Raw genomic sequence first — 19,039 nt, 5'->3', positions numbered from 1 at the left:
TAACAGATGACCTCAGAGGCCCAAGATTCTATATAATTACAAAGTACCAGATTTTTAAAATTTAAACTGAAGACAGTAACTCACTACATTACAATGATTATAGGAATTGGAATAATTGGATTGTACGTAAACATACATATACTCCACCACACAAATAATGTAGGATCTTCATATTTCTTAAACTTGTTATACATATTCTAACCATTAAAAATAGTCATTCCAGGGCTTCCCTGTTGGCGCAGTGGTTGAGAGTCCACCTGCCGATGCAGGGGACATGGGTTCGTGCCCTGGTCCGGGAAGATCCCACATGCCGTGGAGCGGCTGGGCCCATGAGCCATGGCTGCTGAGCCTGTGCGTCCGGAGCTCCGCAACGGGAGAGGCCACAACAGTGAGAGGCCCGCGTACAGAAAAAAAAAAAAAAAAAAAGGCATTCCAGGTTTTTACTGTATTATCTGTATGAATGCTTTGGGTTACTTTATAAAAAATAGTGTACCTATTCAAAACAGTTTAACATACTGAAAAGACCATGAAAAATTTTTGCAGTAAACATAAAGGGTTACTTTTAACACAAAAGGCACAGAACTGTCAAACTCCTAAGTAAAAGATGGTGGAACTAAGAGCCCTTTTTTCCTATTCTAGCCTCTCATATATTATTTTTCTTCTAGCCTCTCATATGGAAAAACAAAAATCCATTTTCAACAAAACATTCACATAAGAAGTGGTCCAGAGAGATATGTCAGATAGCTTATTCTCAGTACCTCAAATGACGGGCTAAATGCAGCTTTCTATTTGGGACTGATAAATCCAGAAATAAAAATGTTTAGGACTGATGAATGTCCCAAAACACACATAGTTATCCTTTGTTCAAGTGATGAATCTGGAGCACAGATGAGCCATGAAAGAAGACTGTCCATTTAGAGACCCAGATCTATATATGGAAATTAGAAAATGGCAAAGGAGACAGAGCTGAGGGAACCAAGCTCAAGATGCTACTTTTAATGTCTGTAAGCAAACCATCGAGTTAAAGGAGAATCCTGGAGAAGCAGAATAACAAAGAAGAAGAGGTAACCATTACCAAACCTGGATACAGAACATGGCAGACTACCCCAACACACTTCCCCACCCTCAAGCATCCCCAAGATGGTTTATATGTGAGTAAATAATGTGTTGATTCAAAGACAAGCAAAAATTCAAAGACTCAGCCTGGAACCTATTTGAAGAAACTGTAAAACAGAGCAAAGAAACAAACAAGACAGGTGAAGAACATACTTTCAAAAGACTTACCCCCCACCCAGAAAAAAAAAATTTTTTAATTTAAAAGAAACAAAAGACTTACACAAACAAACAGAAGAGTTCAGACAAATAGTATTCCATATCCTTGAAGAGATTATAGGAGCTGTTTTTGTTTTTTAAAAGGAAAGTCCTCAAAAAGGTAAAACAAAACATTAGGTTCAAGTACAACATAACAGAAGGAAATGAAAGCAAACTTTTGGCACTTAAGAAAGCAAAACTCTTACAGAAAAGATAACTTAATAATCAATATATAATATCTCAATCCACAAGAAATGAAAAGAAAAACATTCAAAGAAAACAACAAAAATATCCCTGAAATAAACATTTGAGTTGGAAGAATGAAAGGTATACCATAGCACAAGAAAGGCTGATGCAGAATAATCAATACTACAGCATACACTCGAAGTTAATAAACTCTAATGAAAAGGAAATTCAGGGACTTCCCTGGTGGCGCAGTGGTTAAGAATCCGCCTGCCAATGCAGGGGACACAGGTTCGAGCCCTGGTCCAGGAAGATCGCACATGCCACGGAGCAACTAAGCCCATGCGCCACAACTACTGAAGCTCGCGCGCCTAGAGCCCGTGCTCCACAACAAGAGAAGCCACCGCAATGAAAAGCCTGTGCACCGTAATGAAGAGTAGCCCCCACTCTCCACAACTAGAGAAAGCCCCGTGCGCAGCAACAAAGACCCAACACAGCCAAATAAATAATTTTTTTTTTAAAAAAAGGAAATTCATAGGGATATTGAGGTTAGGAATAGATGCTGGCAGGAAAAGTTAGTCACCTAAAATGCATGAGGGAGGAGAGAGACAAAGGAAGATAGGCAGCTTTTGGTAACTGATGCTGTTGAAAGAATAATGGGGAACAATATTTGCAAAACTAGGGGGAATATATATATCTACTGATAACTGGACTTCCAATAAAAACAAGAAAGATATTCTCAAGCATGAAAGAACTCAGGTAACGGCACCTGAGTTCCAAATGAAACAAATCTTCTGACAATGATCTATGGTCAAAAAAATGTATGAAAATAAAAGATATTTTCAGGAATATAAAAACTGCAGTAAAAGAACAGGCTGCAAGTACTCAATCCATTTCAATATATAATACATTTTTAACAAGACTAAGCAACTCTTTAAAAAATTTTTTTTAAACTGAAGTATAGTTAATTTACAATGTTGTGTTAGTTTCAAGTGTACAGCAAAGTGATTCAGTTACATATGTTTATCTTTTTCAGATTCTTTTTTATTATAGGTTATTATAAGATATTGAGTATAGTTCCCTGTGCTATACAGGTCCTTGTTATTTACCTATTTTATATAATAGTAGGGCGTATTTATTAATCCCGAACTCCTAATTTATCTCCCCCTTCCCTCCACTATCCCCTTTGGTAACCGTGAGTTTGTTTTCGATCTCTGTGAGTCTCTTTCTGTTTCGTAAATTAGTTCATTTGTATCATTTTTGTAGATTCCACAAATAAGTGATTTCATATATTTGTCTTTCTCTTATTAATATATCTCTAAGTCCATCCATGTTCCTGCAAATGTCATTTTTTCATTCTTTTTTATGGCTAATATTCCACTGTGTGTACACACACACACACACACACACACACACACACACACACACACACACACATCTTCTTTATCCATTCATCTCTCAATGGACATTTAGGTTGCTTCCATGTCTTGGGTATTGTAATAGTGCTGCTATGAACACTGGGCGTGCATGTATCTTTTCTAATTAAGAGTTTTCTGCCAATATATGCCCTGGAGTGGGATTGCAGGATCATATGGTAACTCTATTTTTAGCTTTTCAAGTAACCTCCATAGTGTTCTCCATAGTGGCTGCACCAATTTACATTCCCACCAGCAGTGTAGGAGGGTTCCTTTTTCTCCACACCCTCTCCAGCATTTAGTATTTGTAGACTTATTTTTAATAATGGCCATTCTGACTGGTGTGAGGTGATACCTCATTGCATAAACTACTCTTTTAATAAAAGTCATTTTATAGATTTGACTTGGGAAATAAACGTTTTACATGGTATCAAGCAAAATTAGATTACTATTAAAAGTACTTTGTAAATATTGAAAATAATATGAAAACAATGAACCCAAACTCCATATCCAGTTGGTGGTGTGGCATAACTATTCCAAGAAGAACCATTTTAAATGACTTTAAAACAGTAACTTGATTTTACATCTCTAGTGAGATATACCTTAAAAGCTCCCCCACCAACCCCACCAAAAAATGGTAAACTACTTTCCATAATCACAGTGCTGTTAAGTAGAGTCACAGATAATCTGAGACTCTTGACTGTGGAGTGTGGAATAAAACAAATGACTTTTCATTACTGAAAACAGGAATTTTCTGCACTGGAAGTAAGGAGAGACAGATTTTAGGTAATGAATTGAAATAAAAATCCCTTGGTCCTGAAATTAAACTGGAAGTATTAGTATGAAATCATGGTGTATTTTCTCCTTAGCTTTGTCCACTGAAAGGCCTAATAATGGCCAACTGAGTATCAGTAAACAATATAAGTGTTGAAATAACTTTCTAGGCCCAAAATGGAGTGTTCCTGCCCTTGGTGTAACATCAGCAAACCAAAACTTAGATAACTCTGGAGCCCCCGTAAATGTTTCGCTTGACCAGAAACACAGTATATTCAGTCAGCCAATTCCCAAACACCAAGCCGATTCTGGGTGCTCTAACCGCTATCTAACCCCTAACAAGGTTGACTATGTGGTCCCAGCCAATCATATATTTTCTATTTGTCTTTTCTTTATTCTTTTTTTTTTGGCCGTGCCAGGCAGCATGTGGAATCTTAGTTTCCTGACCAGGGCTCAAACCCGTGCCCCTTGCGTTGGGAGCATGGAGTTTTAACTACTGGACCACCAGCAAAGTCTCTGTTCTTTATTCTTTACCCTATAAAAGGTTCTTGTCTTCTGCCCATTTTGCAGTTCTCTGAAGTAAGACTGTCCATTTCATGAAATGTTAAATAAAGTTTGTTTGTATCACCTAAATGGTCTTAATCATTTATTTACACAAGAGTCGGTAATCTCTAAATACCATTTCCCAGTAAAATAAAACCAAGACCTCTTAGAGAAATTGCTAATTTTCCAGGTCTGAAGCAAGAAACATACGAGTCTGGAATATTTCAGTTTCCAAGTTTCTGGAATCACAACAAAGACAACAAATGAGAATACAGTCAAAAGGACTCAGAAGCCAACATGAATAAGTTTACACTGGCCAAAGAGGATAATGCATGAATATCAATAATACTTTCAGTGAATTCAAACACATCAAATATGTTAAAAATACATGAGTTCCTAATATTAAAAAACTCATTTATTGGTCATATTTGGAGGATGCTAGGAAACAAGTCATTTTGAAAACCGGCAAATAGAGAGAGAGAATCAAGCCCTTCCTATATAAACTGTACTTCGGGCAACCAGATAGTTACAGTTGGTAAGGGCAAGTTTCCCTTTACAGAACTATTTCAACTAATAAAAAACGTCTAACAACTAGAATGTCACCACTTTCCAATCCCTAACAAATCAATGAATCCAGGCAATGAACAAAGCCTGCTAAAAATAACAAAAATAGAGATGACTAGACATTATGAACCTCCTAATAAAAGTATACACCACCACCTGTAAAACTGTCCTAAGGGAGAAAAAACCTTAATCTGATTAAGCTCCCAAATTTAATTACCAATTTACAGGAAATACAACAGTCAGAAGAACATGTAAAATACCATGCTGGGAATGTAATCAGCAATATTCAGACTGTGGGTAACTACAGGACAACCTGATTTCTTTAAAAAAATAACTGCAAGAAAAATAGAGGGAGAGAAAACCCAGATTTTAAAAGAGATTTAGTAAGGGCCAATGCAACAAACAGACTGGGGAAAGGGGTGGGGGGGTGGTTCTAACTCAAGTTAACTTTAAAATTTTTTTTATGAAGCAAACTGAGGAAATGTGAATGTTAACTAGATATTTGATGTTTAAGAATTATTTTGCTGGGGGATGGGGTGTGGGGGAGGATTGGGAGTTTGGGATTAGCAGGTGCAAACTATTATACAGAATGGATAAACAGCAACATCCTCCTATATAGTACAGGGAACTATATTCAGTGTCCTGTAATAAACCATAATGGAAAAGAATATGAAAAATATACATATGTATAACTGAATCACTCTGCTGTACACCAGAAACACATTGTAAATCAAATATACTTCAATACAATTTTTTTTAAAAGAATTACTGTGCTTTTTTTACAAAAAGATGTGACAGGGCTTCCCTGGCGGCGCAGTGGTTGAGAGTCTGCCTGCTAATGCAGGGGACACGGGTTCAAGCCCTGGTCTGGGAGGATCCCACATGCCGCGGAGCGGCTGGGCCTGTGAGCCACGACTGCTGAGCCTGCGCGTCTGGAGCCTGTGCTCCGCGGCAGGAGAGGCCCGCGCACCGTGATGAAGAGTGGCCCCCCGCTTGCCACAACTAGGGAAAGCCCTCGCACAGAAATGAAGACCCAACACAGCCAAAAGTAAATAAATAAATTTTAAAAAAAAAGATGTGATAACAGTATTGAGGTTAGGTTTATATAAATAGATGAAATTATAACTGGGATCTGCTTTAAAACAACCGAGGACAATGGGTTAGATGAAACAAGATTGGTCATGACTTCAAATGAAGGTAGATGATAGATTCATGGGGGCTATATTATACTACTCGTGTGAGTAGCATAAATAAATTTTACTTACTTAATTTTAATATAAATTTTACTTATTTAATAAATTTTAATTTTTAACTTTTACATATGAAATAAATTTGAAATTTTAATAAAATGTTTTAACATTATATTTACAGAGACTATCATTTAAAGAACAGTATAAAATATTTTTATAAGCTACTTTTTTTTTTTTTTTCCGGTACACGGGCCTCTCACTGTTGTGGCCTCTCCCATTGCGGAGCACAGGCTCCGGACGACGCGCAGGCTCAGCGGCCATGGCTCATGGGCCCACCCGCTCCGCGGCATGTGGGATCTTCCCAGACCGGGGCACGAACCTGTGTCCCCTGCATCGGCAGGCGGACTCTCAACCACTGCGCCACCAGGGAAGCCCTATAAGCTACTTTTAATGCAAAGACAAAAAATACTCAGAAGTGTTAAAAAGCTGAGTAGAAAAACCAGAGTTGATTTTATTTTTTTCTATATTTTACTTACATAATTTCTGTAATAATGACAACAAATATTTTTAAAGAAAAGAACAACTATAGGAGTTACTCTCTAAAGCAGGGGTCCCCAAGCCCTGGGCCTCAAACAAGCAGCCGCACAGCGGGAGGTGAGCGGTGGTGAGCAGTGGGCAAGGAGCAAAGCTTCATCTGCACTCCCCATCGCTCGCATTACAAGCCTGAACCATCACCATCTCCCTCCCGCATCCCCGCCCATTTTTTCCAGGAAACTGATCACTGGTGCTAAAAAGGTTGGGGACGCTGCTCTAAAGAACATCATAAAATCCTGACTGAGGGGGTAAATTAAATTTTAAACTTGTTTTTTCACCTATAAAATGGTAATATTAACTAGCTCATTGTTCATGTTTAGGGAACTCATACATCTAATAAATAAACATTCCTTCTTCCTACTAGTCAGTAGGAGAAATAACAAAGGGAACACAATCCTAGCCAACCTATTAGTCTAAGCCCCAAAAAGTATGGCACTAAAATATATCAGGCATCTAAGAAGTGCAATAAGCCTTTACATATCACCAAAGGAAATCAAGACAGAGTCAAGAACTAGAACCCTGCTCCCATCCCAGTTCTAAATTCCTAATCATTCTAAAAGTAAAAGAGAGGCGACTATCTGCAAGGGTAGCACTGAGGACACACTTGTCTAAAGAATATCTGTAACACTGAAAACCTCAGCCATAGGCTGAAACCAAGCATTGTAACATTTACCTTCAAAATTAATTACTTACTCATTTATTCCTTCTTTCATTCCAATTGCATTTGAACACTTACTAAATGTTAGGTTTAAGAGACATAAACTAAAGGATAGTCCCACACCATGAGGTCTTGGGAGTAGTCTTGGGATCAAACCAATTAAAATATAGTATTAAATTGACCAGATCACGCAGAGCCTTGCTGGGGTAAATTCAGACAGTGCCACCATATTTCCCACTTCAAGTTAAAGTTGCAGGTGCCCCAGCAATCAGCTCCTTCAGTGTCTGTCTAAGCTGCAATCATACTACCCAAGGGAACAAGCCCTCCTGAGGGAGCCCTCACACAATAACAACAGGGATATGAAGGCCTAGCCATTTGGGCCCCCTATGGGACAACTCTGATACCCATCCCAGAATTCCCCATGGAGTTGATGAAGATTTCCACTGTAGTTCTCCTCCTGTCCAATTCTGTTTCCAACCAGTCCTCCTTCTCCTACAGGTGTTGAAACCTTATAAATAACCTGCATTCCAAAATGTTTCATATCTGCTTCCAAAAGAACAGCAATAGAGGCCCAGCTTAGGAGTATGAGCTTTAAATTGAGTGGGACAGAGACACACAAAAGATTTTAAAGTGGCAAAGAGACTATTAGATATACATTTTAGAAAGGCCACTCTGACAAAAAGTGGAAGATGTTTTAGAGTAGGGGCTGTCAGGGCATCAAACTTGGGACTAGATGACCTTCCAATCCAGAGTCTCTAATTTCCTTCTACTTCTTTGACTTCCGTGAACAATTACAAAGAGATTCAACATAGGAATGCTGTGGGTTCCAATCTCACATCTGCCACTTTCAGGCAGAGTACCAGTGGGCAAAAATATTTAATGTCTTTGAACCTTAGTGTAAAATGGAACAATACTACCCACCACCCATCCTGCATGACTGCGACAACAATGTGAGAACTGACATAAAATCACATTAACAATACTGGAACACTGTAAATGCTTGAATGGTTGCTATGACGAGAGAACTGACCGTACACAGAATTACTGAACTGACAGAATGTTTAGCATTTTTCACTCAACACTGTAAGATCAATCCATGTTGTTCCACAAAATAGTCTCACTGCTTCTTAGTATACCTTGTTGATGGACATTCAGTTGTTTCCAACTTTGGGCTATCACAATACATGTTTTTTTGATCAATGTATATATGCATTTCTGTTCGTTACACACAGAGAAACAGAACTGCTGGGTCATAAGTGATATGTTCAACAACTAAAACAGCTTCTGAGATGCTAGTATCAATTTTCTTAATCTGCATGGTTATTAATAGCTATGTTCACTTTATGAAAATTCATCTGCACACTTAGGATTTATGAATTGTTTGGTATATACATTTTAATTCAATAAAAAGTTGATTAGGAGTTACTCAGTTTTCCTCAGTCTCTCCCATGTATACGTTATTAAATCTTTGAAAAAAAAGCTCACACACACACAAAAAGAGTATGTGACACACAGCAGATGTTTAAATAGTAGCTGCATGAAACTGTTAGGTCACATTCAGACCAACACAGCTTTCAGAATGAGCCTAAGGAATTAATCCAAATAAAGGAAAAGGAGGGTAAGTCTTCACTGGCAAGGTGGTATTGGATTTGGTTCTTGAAAGAACAGAATTCCAAGAAAAGCATTTAAAACTGGACTTACAGTAGGGCCCTGAAACTTTTTACTGAGGAGCTTTGACTTTGTTCGGTAGTAAGAGGACCACTGAAGGTATTAGAACAATGAACTTAAGCACTATAATTTGTTAAAGCAGCATCAAATGTAATAAACTCCATAAGCATACACACCTGCTTTTTCAATGTACCAGAGAAACAGTGCTACATGTAAAGAAAAAAATCAAACAGAAATATATAATTCTAAGAATTGAGCTTTTCCATTAGAGAGAAGAGTTGCCCAAGCTTGAGTTTCTAGGAATCTATCCTACAAACATACTGACAGATATATGCATGCAAGAAATAACCTTGTAACAACACTGTCAATAGCAAAAAAAAAAAAAAAAAAATTTTACATAACCTAAATGTGCATCAATAGTGAAGTAAATTCTATATGATTCACCCATACCACGGTTTACTATGCACCCTTAAAAGAATGAAGCTTTTTGTGTACGGATAAGGAATCATTTCCAGGATAAACTAGTTAACTAAACAAATTAAATAAATCAAGATGCAGAACAGTTTATACTGTATGTCACCATATGAAAAGGGATGGGAAATATTTCCCTATTTTCCATATGCAAATATCTTTGTAAGGACAGTTAAGAAATAGCTAGTATCAGTTGCCTATGGGTAGGAGAAATGGGTAGCTAGAGTAATCAGGTTAATATACTATCTAGTTTTTTAAATTTATTTATTTTTGGCTGCACTGGGTCTTTGTTGCTGAACGCAGGCTTTCTCTAGTTGTGGCGAGTGGGGGCTACTCTTCATTGTAGTGTGCGGGCTTCTCATTGTGGTGGCTTCTCTTGTTGTGGACCACGGGCTCTAGGCTCACAGGCTTCAGCAGTTGTGGCATGAGGGCTCAGTAGTTGTGGCTCGCGGGCTTAGTTGTTCTGCGGCATGTGGGATCTTCCTGGACCAGGGCTCAAACCCATGTCCCCTGCACTGGTCAGGGAAGTCCCACTATATTATCTATTTTAAAAATAAAATTAGGGCTTCTCTGGTGGCAGGGGGGTACTTCCCTGGTGGTCCAGTAGGTAAGAATCCACCTTCCAATGCAGGGGATGCGGGTTCAATCCCTGGTCGGGGAACTAAGATCCCACATGCCCTGGGGCAATTAAGCCCACGTGCCACAACTAGAGAGCCCAAGTGCCGCAACTACTGAGCCCATGTGCTCTGGAGCCGCAACTAAGACCTGACGCAGCCAAATAAACAATAGAAAATTTAAAAAAGATTGTGGGGGTACAAACTGAAATTTCTCCAAAGATATACAAATAAGCACATGAAAAGGTGCTCAGCATCATTAACTCTAAATCAAAACTACAATGGGATACCAGTTCACACCCACTAGAATGGCTAAAAGCAAAGACACACAGTAACAAGTATTAGTGAGGATCAAGAAAAACTAGAGCCTTCATACACTGCTCCTAGAAGTGAAAAGTGATACAGTGTTCTGGAAAACAGTCTAGCAGTTCTTTAGAAAGTCAGAGTTACCATGTGACCCAGCAATTCCATTTTTTGGTAAATATCCTCAAACTTTAAAATAAACATCCACCCAAAACTTGTAAATGAATGTTGACAGCCACAATATTCACAACAGCCAAAAGGTGGAACCAAACCTAAATATCTAAATGCATGCTCCAACATGGATCAACCTTGAAAACTTATGCTAGTGAAAGAAGGCAGAAACAAAAGGCCTCATATGGTAGGATTCCATTTATATGAAATGTCCAGAAAGGCAAATCCATGGAAGCACAAAGTAGGTTAGTGGTTACCAGGGGCTGGAGGGAAGAAGAAATGGAAAGCAACTGCTAATGGATTCAGGTGTTTCTTTTAGGGGTGATGAAAACATTCTGGAGTTAGATGGTGACAGCTGAACAACCTTGTGAAAGCTCTCTTTTATATATTAAACTGAAATCACTTGAAATAAGGAGCAAAGGTTACTTTTCATGCAACATACCCACAAAAATTTCCAATTTTCTTTTCACTGCATACTCATTCCTTTAATGGTGCTTGTTTTCTCACTAGTTTACTTACATGCTGTATTTCCTGCTGGCTGGCTCGGTAGTTTTTCTTGGTTAAATTGTCCACCAGGTAGCTGATTTGAGACAAGGCCAGCGAGAGCGAGTCAAGATTCATTGCTGGTTGGGGCGGAAGCAGGCGGCCGAGCCCGGCGCAAAATCACCATTATTCCCCTTTAGTCACCTCAGAGGCAGGTTAATGCTTTCTTTGTAATTAGCCTATATCTGATGTCTGTACAGTGTCTTCAGTTCTTTACCAGGGGTCTTACTCTGTTCTGAAACATGGCACCTGTTAAAAAAAAAAAAAAGATATTTTAATTAGTTAATGTTTTATTAGGGTTAAAAAGGGTTAAATAACCATCTTTCCATCTTAATACCTGAAATATCACTAAGCATTTTTTTTAAAAAAGTAAGATGTCTCAACCACTATTGATAAAAGATGCCAAGTTTTAAAAATTAGGTAGGGCTGGTATAAAAAAGAAAAATCACACCCACCCACCCACAAAAAAGTTGTCGTTTTAGCAAGACGTCCTATAATATTTGAGGCTTCTACTCTATCAATTTCAATGATAATTTATACTATTCCCTTTAGAAGCCACAGAAAACTGATTAAGTAAAATTAGGGTCTGTGGAAAGAAACACTCATCTGACATTTTCAATCCCTCTTCTCACACTATCTACAACTTATTTATAAGATCCCATTTATTCACCTTACAACTTATGTATTGCTTCAGAATCAGACAATAGTTTGGTCTTTAAGTTTTATCTTAGGATATATGTTTTCGGTATTTGAACAGCTAGCTTAAAAGTAAGTTAAGGGCCTCAGAACCCAAATTCCTTCCTGCACTAGGAAAATTTAGAAAGGGAAGCTCGAAGCAGCAATATAGCTAAAATGACAGGATGCTTATCATTTTAATTCCAACAACCTGGTGAGTCAGAGGAACATTCTGTATCACAACACAAAAAAACAAAGAACACAAGTGTTTTTAAGAATTCACCAAGTACCACTGCTGAAACAAAAATCTTTGAATCCAAGGAGCTAAGCTTGTCCACAGCTTCATGATCTGAAATCTGCTCATACTTTCATTACCATCAGAACTTACTATGTAAGGTAAAGAAAATTCATGAAGATTAAAAGCCCCTTGGTAAGGGCATTTAAGCCTTTATCTTTAATAACTTATTAACAATGTAGAAAGACTACACTGTCCCTACATTTTTGTTCTGTTTTGTTCATACAAAGCAAAGATTCTACCTATGCTATCCTTTTCCACATCCTCCCTAAAAAAAAAAAAGAGAGAGAATCTTGGGAATGTGGCAAGGTATTTTTGTTTATTCTAAAGTAATAACATATGAGAAGTTAAAGATAAATTGTGTTTATATCTATCCATTATATGTAACTAAACTTGCTTGCTATAAATTCTTAGAGCAAGCTGTTCCTTCATATTACGATGACAGCATATTTTCTGTATCAATCAAAAATCCAAGTCTGAGAACACACCATAAAACAGAGGACTTATCAGATTGTTAACAACATTATTAACTGGTACCATCTTTTCTGAAACTCAAAGTGGCAATATTGTAAATAAAGAGTTTCTTACACTACCCCTGAACCTAAATTCCACAATTAAGACTGTATCCCTCCATGTATATTGCCTCAACAACTCAAGGAAACAGAGGTTTTGACTGAAATACTGTGTATCATAGCAAAAAGAAAGTGCAGCAAAAAGTAACTGCTTAAATAAATTATGGTATATCCAAACAAGGTAGTTGTTAAAAAGAATGAAGCAAAACTGTGCAGGAAAGATACTCATTAAGACAAAAAAAAAAAGGACACAGATAAGAATTCCCTGGTGGTCCAGTGGTTAGGACTTGGCATTCTCACTGAGTGGCCCCAGGTTCAATCCCTGGCCAGGAAACTAAAGATCCTGCAAGCTGCACGGTGCGACCAAAACACTAAACTAAAACTAAAACAATAAAATAAAATGTTCATTCTTAGTACCAAATATAATTCAAAGTATTTTTAATTTTTACAAGTTGCATTCAGCTAAAACTATATTATTCAAAGTATATTATTCACAGGAACAGTAGTTACTTTACACTATATTACACACATCTAATAATTATTATTCACAATTACATACAAAAAGTCAATAGATAAGAGTTTGCAAGACATAAAGTTTCTCCTTGCTCAGAATTTGTATCACAAATGCTGACACAGAGGGACAACAGAATCACTTTATCATGAAATAGATGTGATCATAGCCTATTTTAATTATTTTTTTACCTATGGTACAGCACAAATCCAGCAAAACAAGTGTTGAACGACCTTCCAAGAAAATGAATTCCTGATACTTTGGCACTTCAACTTTATCTTCTGATAGGAGCCCCATGACAAGGGTTACAACTTCTCCATGTTAACATCTAAAGGCTGTGAAGGAGGGAATTCCCTGGTGGTCCAGTGGTTAGGACGTGGCGCTTTCGCTGCCAGGACCTGGGTTCAATCCCTGGTTGGGCAGCTAAGATCCCACAAGCCTCGAGGCATGGACAAAACAAACAAACAAACAAACAAACAAGACTGCGAAGGATAAAAATACTAGTGTAACACAAATTTCAACAAGCCAATCGTCATTACATGAGCAAGTTAATGCATTAAACTAATGACCAATTTTGAACCATCACCTTATGAGATCTATTAGTAGGATGACAACATAATTTATTAACCAAACTACGAAGCTTCTGAAAATAAAGAGGGTACCATTAACAATTTACACCAAGACAACAGGTATAAACTAGGACACGTGATCACCTTAACCATCCAGAAGCCTTAGACAAGCTGATCCCTCCCTCCAAGATACACCTTTGTTACTTTGTTTCTAAAATGCCATTTCACTGGTCTCTTGTTCTCAGTCTCCTTTACTGGCCCTTCCTTTTTTGACCTCGCAGTATTGGAGTCCTTGGACTTCTCTATATTCACTTTCTTGATATACTTCAGTCTTATGGCTTTCAAAACCACCTATAGCAATAACTCCTATAAGTTCTATCTCCAACCCAAATTTCTCACGATGTCTAGAAATATATTATTTAATTTCCTAATGACATCCCAAATATTGTACAACATGTTCAAAACTGAACTCCTGGGACTTCCCTGGTGGTCCAGTGGTTAAGACTCTGCACTTCCAATGCAGGGGGCTCGGGTTCGATCCCTGGTCAGGGAACCAAGATCCCACATGCCGCGTGGCACAGCCCAAAAGAAAAAGAGCTCCTGATCTTCACACCCTGCCCCCATAATGTTCCACCCCATATGTGTTTACCCCATCTCAGTTGATACCAACTCTGTCCTTAAAGTTACTCAGGCCAAATTCTTAGACTTCCCACTCCCCATAATCAATCTGTCAAAAAATTCTTTTGGCTCTACCTATAAAATATACACAGAATCCAGTCATTTCTCACCATAGCTATGATAACAAAGCACCATCATTTCTCACTTGGATTACTATGTTAACTTCCTAACTAGTCTTCCTGCTTCCACCCTTGCTCCCTACAAGTCTATTCTCAACACAACAGCCAAAGAAAAAGACTTTTCAAATATTAAAAACTCAGGGCTTCCCTGGTGATGAAGTGGTTGAGAAACCGCCTGTCAGTGCAGGGGACACAGGTTCGATCCCTGGTCCGGGAAGATCCCGTATGCTGCAGAGCAACTAAGCCTCTGTGCGACAACTACTGAGCCTGCGCTCTAGAGCCCGCGAGCCACAACTACTGAGCCCACATGCCACAACTACTGAAGCCCAAGCGCCTAGAGCCCGTGCTCCGCAACAAGAGAAGCCACCAGAATGAGAAGCCCGCGAACCGCAACGAAGAGTAGGCCCTGCTCGCTGCAACCAGAGAAAAACGTGCGCGCAGCAATGAAGACCCAACGCAGCCAGAAACAATAAATAAATAAAATAAATAAATTTATATATATAAAAAAAACCTCAGATAGGTCATCCTGTGCTCAAAACCCTCCACTGACTCAGAATGGAAGCCTGAGCCCTTATAATGGCCTATGAACGAACGCAACTTGATGGAACCTAGCCACCGGTACTCTTCTGGCCTTCCTCTTCTTCACTCCCCCTTGCTCAATCCCCTTTAGCTACAATGGCCTCCTTGCTGCTTCTCCAGCACACTCTCACCTTAGATGCCTCTGCCTGGAATCCTCTTCTTCCAGATACCCAGATGGCTAACTACCTCACTTCTTCAAGTCTACACAAATGTCACCTTCTCAGTGAGGATCACCCTGACCACAAAATTGCAACCCCCACCCTTTTTTCCACATTACATCACCAAACATGGGTAACATTTATATTTGCCCATCTCCTCATATGTAAATTCCATGAAGGCAGTGATCATAATTGTCTATTGTTCACCAACTTATTACAAGCACTACATAGTAGGAGCTCACTACATATTTGAAGAGCTGTAAACTGAAGCTTAGGATTTTGCAACCTATATTTTGACTCTACCAAAAGGCATGGAAACCCACTGAAATTTTCCTAGTCAGAAATAACAATCACACGAGAGGAAATAACAATCACATGAGAGTAAATAACAGATGATTTTTAATTTAATTGCCTCAGTAGCATACACTATCAAGTCGTTAAGACCCTTCTAAGTAACCTTTAGCATCATAATGTGTATATATAAATTGAGTCACAATGTTTTATACAACATGTTTCTTGAAATATGTTAAATGCAAAGCTATCAAGTGACTATTCAACAGCTTTCCACTAAAATGTTTAGATGTTAAATTCTTTCAAGATCACTAAATTTGAGATTCCAAGATATTCCTTAACTGTAAGGAATTTGTGGCCCAGGAGCATTCTATTTGTATATGCAGTGCCTAGTATTGGTCTCCATAATACACCAGGGACTCAGAGACTTTAAATAATTATTAATTTCCTATCAAGGCAAAGTCTTAAAGAACAGTTCAAAAACAGCTACCACTTCAATAGGCCTCCTTATCTTCATTATTAAAAATGTACACAGGCATAGTCTTCCAAAACCCCAAAGGACTTGTTATCACAGAGCTGGGATTTCAACAGTGGAAACAATAATAGCAACAATCTTGCAACAAAAACACTAAATCCTTCCAAGCAGTAATTCTACTACTGTTATTCCCCCCAGCATTTCTCAATTTAACACTATGAATGAAAGGGCACTGACATTTGACAGCAATATACTATAAGACAGCTGTTACCTGAACAGTGATAACAAAAACTCTCCCAAAGATATGGTTGTATAAAAAGTAAAACAGCAATTCTGGAAGACTGTTTAAATGTGTTCTCAGTATTTTTCCTAATATTTAAAATTTTAGAAACAATCTATATATCCGTCAGTGAAGGATTATCTACCTACATGCAATGGAATCCCACCCAACATGTGAAAGACATTTAAAACGCAGTTTTGCTGTAAACATTCACTACACACTGGAAAATGAAAGAAAGCTTATAAAATGGTATGTAGACGTCCAACTTATGTAAAATTACTTCACATTTTAACTGGAGAACACTACACAGTATTACAAATTGTTTCCTAAACACCCAATCTAAGGAATACAGAAGCAGTTGTGGTTTATAGCTAATCCTCTAAGTGTTATGTAAAAGAATACCCATGACACTGACTGAAAAGCTGCAGTACTCTGAACAGCATGATCCCATCCCATAAACACATCCATGTTAACATGTGCAAAAAAATAAGCTCTAGATTAACAGAGATTACAGAGAGGATTTCACTTAAAATTCCATTTTTACAGAAGTCCAAGAAATCTATACACTTCATACATGTAACATATGCACAATGTTATTCACTGCAGCAATATTTATCACAGCAAAGGAATGGCCGTGAGTTAGTGACTGGTGAATAAACATCTTGGACTATGTACAAAGTAGTCTACCCTTTGTTTAAGCTTTAATTTCTATATATATGCTACTTTTTGTTTTGTATATATGCATACATATATGTAGTTGCTTTTTTGCAAAAAATACACAGGAAAGATCAGACAGAAACTAATAAAAAGTTACCTATACTGGAGTGGGTGAGAACTGGGTAGATGACATAGAAATCAGAACAAAAATTCACAGATTGTATCTTTTATATGGTTTTGACTTTTGAACCATATGTATGTTTGAAATTTAATTAAATAAGATAAAAACTAATATCAAGCACAAAGAATGAACTGGAATATCAAGCTGATAACAAAGAACACAGTGAAAACAAATATTTCAAGTAACTACTGAACACAGTATCTGAACAACCCTTGATGTACAGTGGGATATATTTTTAAGGACAGAGAAAATTCAAAGAAATTTGACTCAATAAGCTTACTGTTAGCAATAATATTTCATTGCAATTTTAAGCTACTTTTATATATTACTGGATACAGCAAATAAATTAATAGGAATCCAGATTCAGTGCAGATCAATGTAGTAAAGATGAAACTTTTAAAAACCTGAAATATTTTATTCAAAATAGAAGTATCAACAGGAACTCATTTTTAAAATTTCCTAATTGAGTCTAATAAAACATACTAGATTGTACAATAAAAACTACAAAACTGTTTAAAGAAATCAATAGAAAGATGACAGGAACAGGGGACATTCCCTGGTGGTGCAGTGGTTAAGAATCCGCCTGCCAGTGCAGGGGCCACGGGTTCAAGCCCTGGTCCAGGAAGATCCCACATGCCGTGGAGCAACTAAGCCCTTGTACCACAACTACTGAGCCCATGTGCCACAATTACTGAAGCCCGCACACCTAGAGCCTGTGCTCTGCAACGGGAGAAGCCACCGCAATGAGAAGCCTGCGCACCACAACGAACAGTAGCCCCCACTCGCTACAACTAGAGAAAGCCCGTGCGCAGCAACCAAGATCCAATGCAGCCAAAAATAAATAAATAAATAAACTTTAAAAAAAGACAGGAACAAATGGAAGGACATTCCATGTTCATGCATTGAAAGAGTTAATATTGTTAAAATGTCCCGGCTACCCAAAGCCATCTACAGATTCAACACAATCCTTATCAAAATTCCAATGCATTTTCCATAGGGGGAAAAAAAAATCCTAATTTTTTTTTTTTTTTTTTTTTGGCGGTACGCGGGCCTCTCACTGTTGTGGCCTCTCCCGTTGCGGAGCACGCTCAGCGGCCATGGCTCATGGGCCTAGACGCTCCGTGGCATGTGGGATCTTCCCGGACCGGGGCACGAACCCATATCCCCTGCATCAGCAGGCAGACTCTCAACCACTGCGCCACCAGGGAAGCCCAAAAAATCCTAAAATTTTTATGAAACCACAAAAGATCCTGAATAGCCAAAGCAATCATAAAAAAGAAAAAAACCAGGGACTTCCCTGGTGGCACAGTGGTTAAGAATCTGCCTGCCAATGCAGGGGACACGGGTTCAAGCCCTGGTCTGGGAAGATTCCACATGCCGTGGAGCAACTAAGTCCATGCGCCACAACTACTGAGCCTGAGCCTGCGCTCTAGAGCCCGCAAGCCACAACTACTGAGCCCACGTGCCTAGGGCCTGTGCTCTGCAACAAGAGAAGCCACAATGAGAAGCCCACGCAAACCACAACGAAGAGTAGCCACTGCTCGGTGCAATTAGAGAAAGCACTCATGCAGCAATGAAGACCCAACGTGGCCAAAAATAAATAAATTTATTTATTAAAAAAAAGAGAACCTACAGAAAGGGAGAGAATATTTGCAAACCATGTATCAGATAAGGGGTTAATATTCAAAGTTCATAAAGAACTCATTCAACTCAATAACACAAAAACAAAACACATGTGATTTAAAAATGGGCAGAGGAACTAAGTAGACAAAGATGACATCACAATAGCCAACAGGTACATTAAAACTCTAATCCTCAGGGAAATGCAAATCAAAACCACGGTATCACCTCACACCTGTAAGAATGGCTATCAATAGGAAGACAAGAGGTTAAGTGTTGGCGAGGATGTGTAGGAAAGGGAACCCCTATGCACTGTTCGTGGGATTATAAACTGGTTCAGTCACTATGGAGAACAATGTGGAGGTTCCTCAAAAAAT

At 38.4% G+C, this 19,039-nt stretch overlaps 1 protein-coding gene and 1 non-coding gene across 9 annotated transcripts in view; one reads left to right on the top strand and one right to left on the bottom strand.

The window, feature by feature from the left end:
• CNOT1 (CCR4-NOT transcription complex subunit 1) overlaps positions 1-19,039 on the bottom strand; it is a 102,043-nt gene that overhangs the window by 62,845 nt on the left and 20,159 nt on the right. For all 8 annotated transcript variants that reach the window (XR_007474200.1, XM_049703089.1, XM_049703092.1 and 5 more), the window contains exon 2: positions 10,979-11,251. Coding sequence is in view for 7 of the 8 variants with exons in the window: in XM_049703089.1 (XP_049559046.1) it covers positions 10,979-11,080 (102 nt within the window). In the remaining variant the exon portion in view is untranslated. The remainder of the gene's footprint in view (positions 1-10,978; positions 11,252-19,039) is intronic.
• TRNAG-UCC (transfer RNA glycine (anticodon UCC)) lies at positions 14,105-14,177 on the top strand. The gene has a single exon. It is a non-coding gene; the product is annotated as a tRNA-Gly (tRNA).

Source organism: Orcinus orca, chromosome 20 (assembly GCF_937001465.1).
Source record: "Orcinus orca chromosome 20, mOrcOrc1.1, whole genome shotgun sequence".
Lineage (NCBI taxonomy): Eukaryota > Metazoa > Chordata > Mammalia > Artiodactyla > Delphinidae > Orcinus > Orcinus orca.
This window is presented reverse-complemented; position numbering and strand designations above follow the sequence as displayed.